Source organism: Spinacia oleracea, chromosome 6 (genome assembly GCF_020520425.1).
Source record: "Spinacia oleracea cultivar Varoflay chromosome 6, BTI_SOV_V1, whole genome shotgun sequence".
NCBI classification, from domain to species: Eukaryota; Viridiplantae; Streptophyta; class Magnoliopsida; order Caryophyllales; family Amaranthaceae; genus Spinacia; species Spinacia oleracea.
The window spans coordinates 147,077,385-147,079,745 of record NC_079492.1 but is presented as its reverse complement, the minus strand read 5'-3'; the positions used below and the strand labels follow the sequence as shown (position 1 = coordinate 147,079,745).

At 34.6% G+C, this 2,361-nt stretch overlaps 1 protein-coding gene across 1 annotated transcript; it reads right to left on the bottom strand.

Moving 5' to 3' along the window:
- Window positions 1-360: 360 nt before the first annotated feature.
- LOC110781465 (uncharacterized) lies at window positions 361-1,764 on the bottom strand. The gene is made up of 2 exons (XM_021985635.2): window positions 1,588-1,764; window positions 361-1,137 (listed from the first exon to the last, which is right to left on the bottom strand). The coding sequence occupies exons 1-2, from the start codon at window positions 1,640-1,642 to the stop codon at window positions 854-856; spliced, it is 339 nt and encodes a 112-aa protein (XP_021841327.1). The 5' UTR covers window positions 1,643-1,764; the 3' UTR covers window positions 361-853.
- Window positions 1,765-2,361: the final 597 nt, after the last annotated feature.

Here is a 2,361-nt window from a genome sequence, read left to right as displayed (position 1 = left end):
GCTTGAATAAATTTAGAACATGGCTGAACCAATTTAGAATATGGTTAAATAAGTTTAGAACATGGTTGAATAAATTTAGAACATTAGTTTGAAAATTTAGAACATCGTTTAATAAATTTAGAACATGCCTGAATAAATTTAGAACATGCTTGAATAAATTTAGAACATGAGGTTAAAAATTTAGAACATGGTTGAATAAATTTAGAACATGCTTGAATTAATCTAGAACATGAGGTTAAAAATTTAGAACATTGTTGAATAAAATTAAAACATGCTTGAATAAATTTAGAACATGGCTGAACCAATTTAGAATATGGTTAAATAAGTTTAGAACATGGTTGAATAAATTTAGAACATGAGTTTGAAAATTTAGAACATTGTTGAACAAATATAGAACATAGAGAGTGTAAAAGTGTTCTCACCATAAGAAGTGTTCTTACATAAGGAGGTGTTCTCACCGGATCCCTCCCCTATATATATATATATATATATATGAAAGAAAGGGATCATATAGAACTAACTCTTATCAAAAGTTAACCAGTCCAGCTACGCAAGTCTACATTTGATAACTCCTAAGCATTTCACAACTGATGGAGTCAACCCTGTGACTTCCAAGCCATAAGGTGAGTTCTCCAACAATTCCACCAACTTGTTTTGGTTATAGTACTCTGATATACGACATTACACCACTACACAAGTAGCAAACTCTTACAATTAATGTGCCACATTTCTCCCTACACCCTAATTTATTACAAACTCCGACCATATTTAGTTATCACGTTACTAGTTCAATTTACACATTTAAACTGGCAATGACGGTTAATTTGGGACGGAGGGAGTAATTCTTATACAGTTATGCGCATACGAAAACTTTAAGCCTAGGATGAGGGACACAAGCACCGGAGCAACACTGTTGAGGAGGTCCACCCCCTGAACACACCCGGCCTGATGGACTACACTCTGAGTCTTGTGACTGCATCAGTTTCCTGTACAATTTAACATTGTTTTTCTCATTTCCAAATATTGAATTAACTGAATTATTTTCAACTTCCTTGAATTCCATCATTGCTTCTATTTCTGCTGACAGTTCTTCTTTCGTTATCTTTGTCGTGCTTCTTGGTAGTAACTTTGCATCTACTGCAATTACATGTCACAAAAACAAAAACTATGGCATAAATTAAAAAGAAACATCATTTACCCATTACTAGTGCGAATGATTCGGGCCATGGGCCGGGCTTTTGGCCGAGCCCACGTGCCTGAGCCCACGACATGCCCACATTCTATCTGGGCCGGGCCGAAAGTTCAAAACAAGGCCCGAGCCCATGGGCTTTCGTGTCGGACCGACCGTCGTGACTAGGGCTAATTTTATTAAATTTAACGTGCTTTTTCGTGCCGGGTCAAGTTGTGCCGTGCTTTTTCCAAAAACATAAACGTGATGTAATTAATTTGTGACAAAGGGAGTACAAAGTTCTCGCTATAAACCCGATCTAATATATTCTACTTCATTTTCTATAGAAATGAAAAATGAGAAAATACTCGAAAAAAACCATGAAATGCCATAATGAAAATTGAATTCAAGAAGCAAACCTGAAGCAGTGAGCATAAGAAACGCTAAGATAGCAAGTTTGAGTGGGCCCAACATGGTTGATTTGAATCTATATATGTAATGAATTGATGAGATTATTAACACTCGCTCTTACTTATACTACGTAGTTTTTTTTCGCAATATGAAAGTGAAACCAATGTTTTAGATATTCAAATTCAAATGAATTTGTACTATTATATGCAATTTCCCACGTAAGAATTTTCAAAACTTAAAAAATTCTACGCTGAAAATATGGCTGATTTATCCAAAAGGTCAACAATCAAAGTAAAGTTTGAATATTTGTATATTTAAAATTGAAAAAATTGAATGATTATTATTTGTTTTATTGAAATGGACAAATTAGTCTTCTAGTAGTAACCAACGTTCTTACCCCGTGATCACGTAATGTTTATTTCTTTCGGTCGACTTACAAATTATCTCTCGTATGAAAAGATGAAACAATCCCTTCAAATGAGGTTGATTTGTTTGTATATAGAAAACTCTCTGTGTGTTAGATGTGGCTTAAGAAATGCTAGGATTAACTAGTTTTGAGGGTGTTTGGAGAAAAAAAAAAGGCCCAATCACCTTGGATGAGGTTGATTTCTTTACGTATAGAAAACTTTTCATGTGTTAGATTTGTCTCCAGAATACCTACACAGCTGGATTAACTAGTCTCGAGGGTGTATGGAAGAAAGCACAATCGATCACCTCAGATGAGGTTGATTTCTTTACCTATAGAAAACTTTCTGTGTGTTATATTTGGCTGGAGAATACCT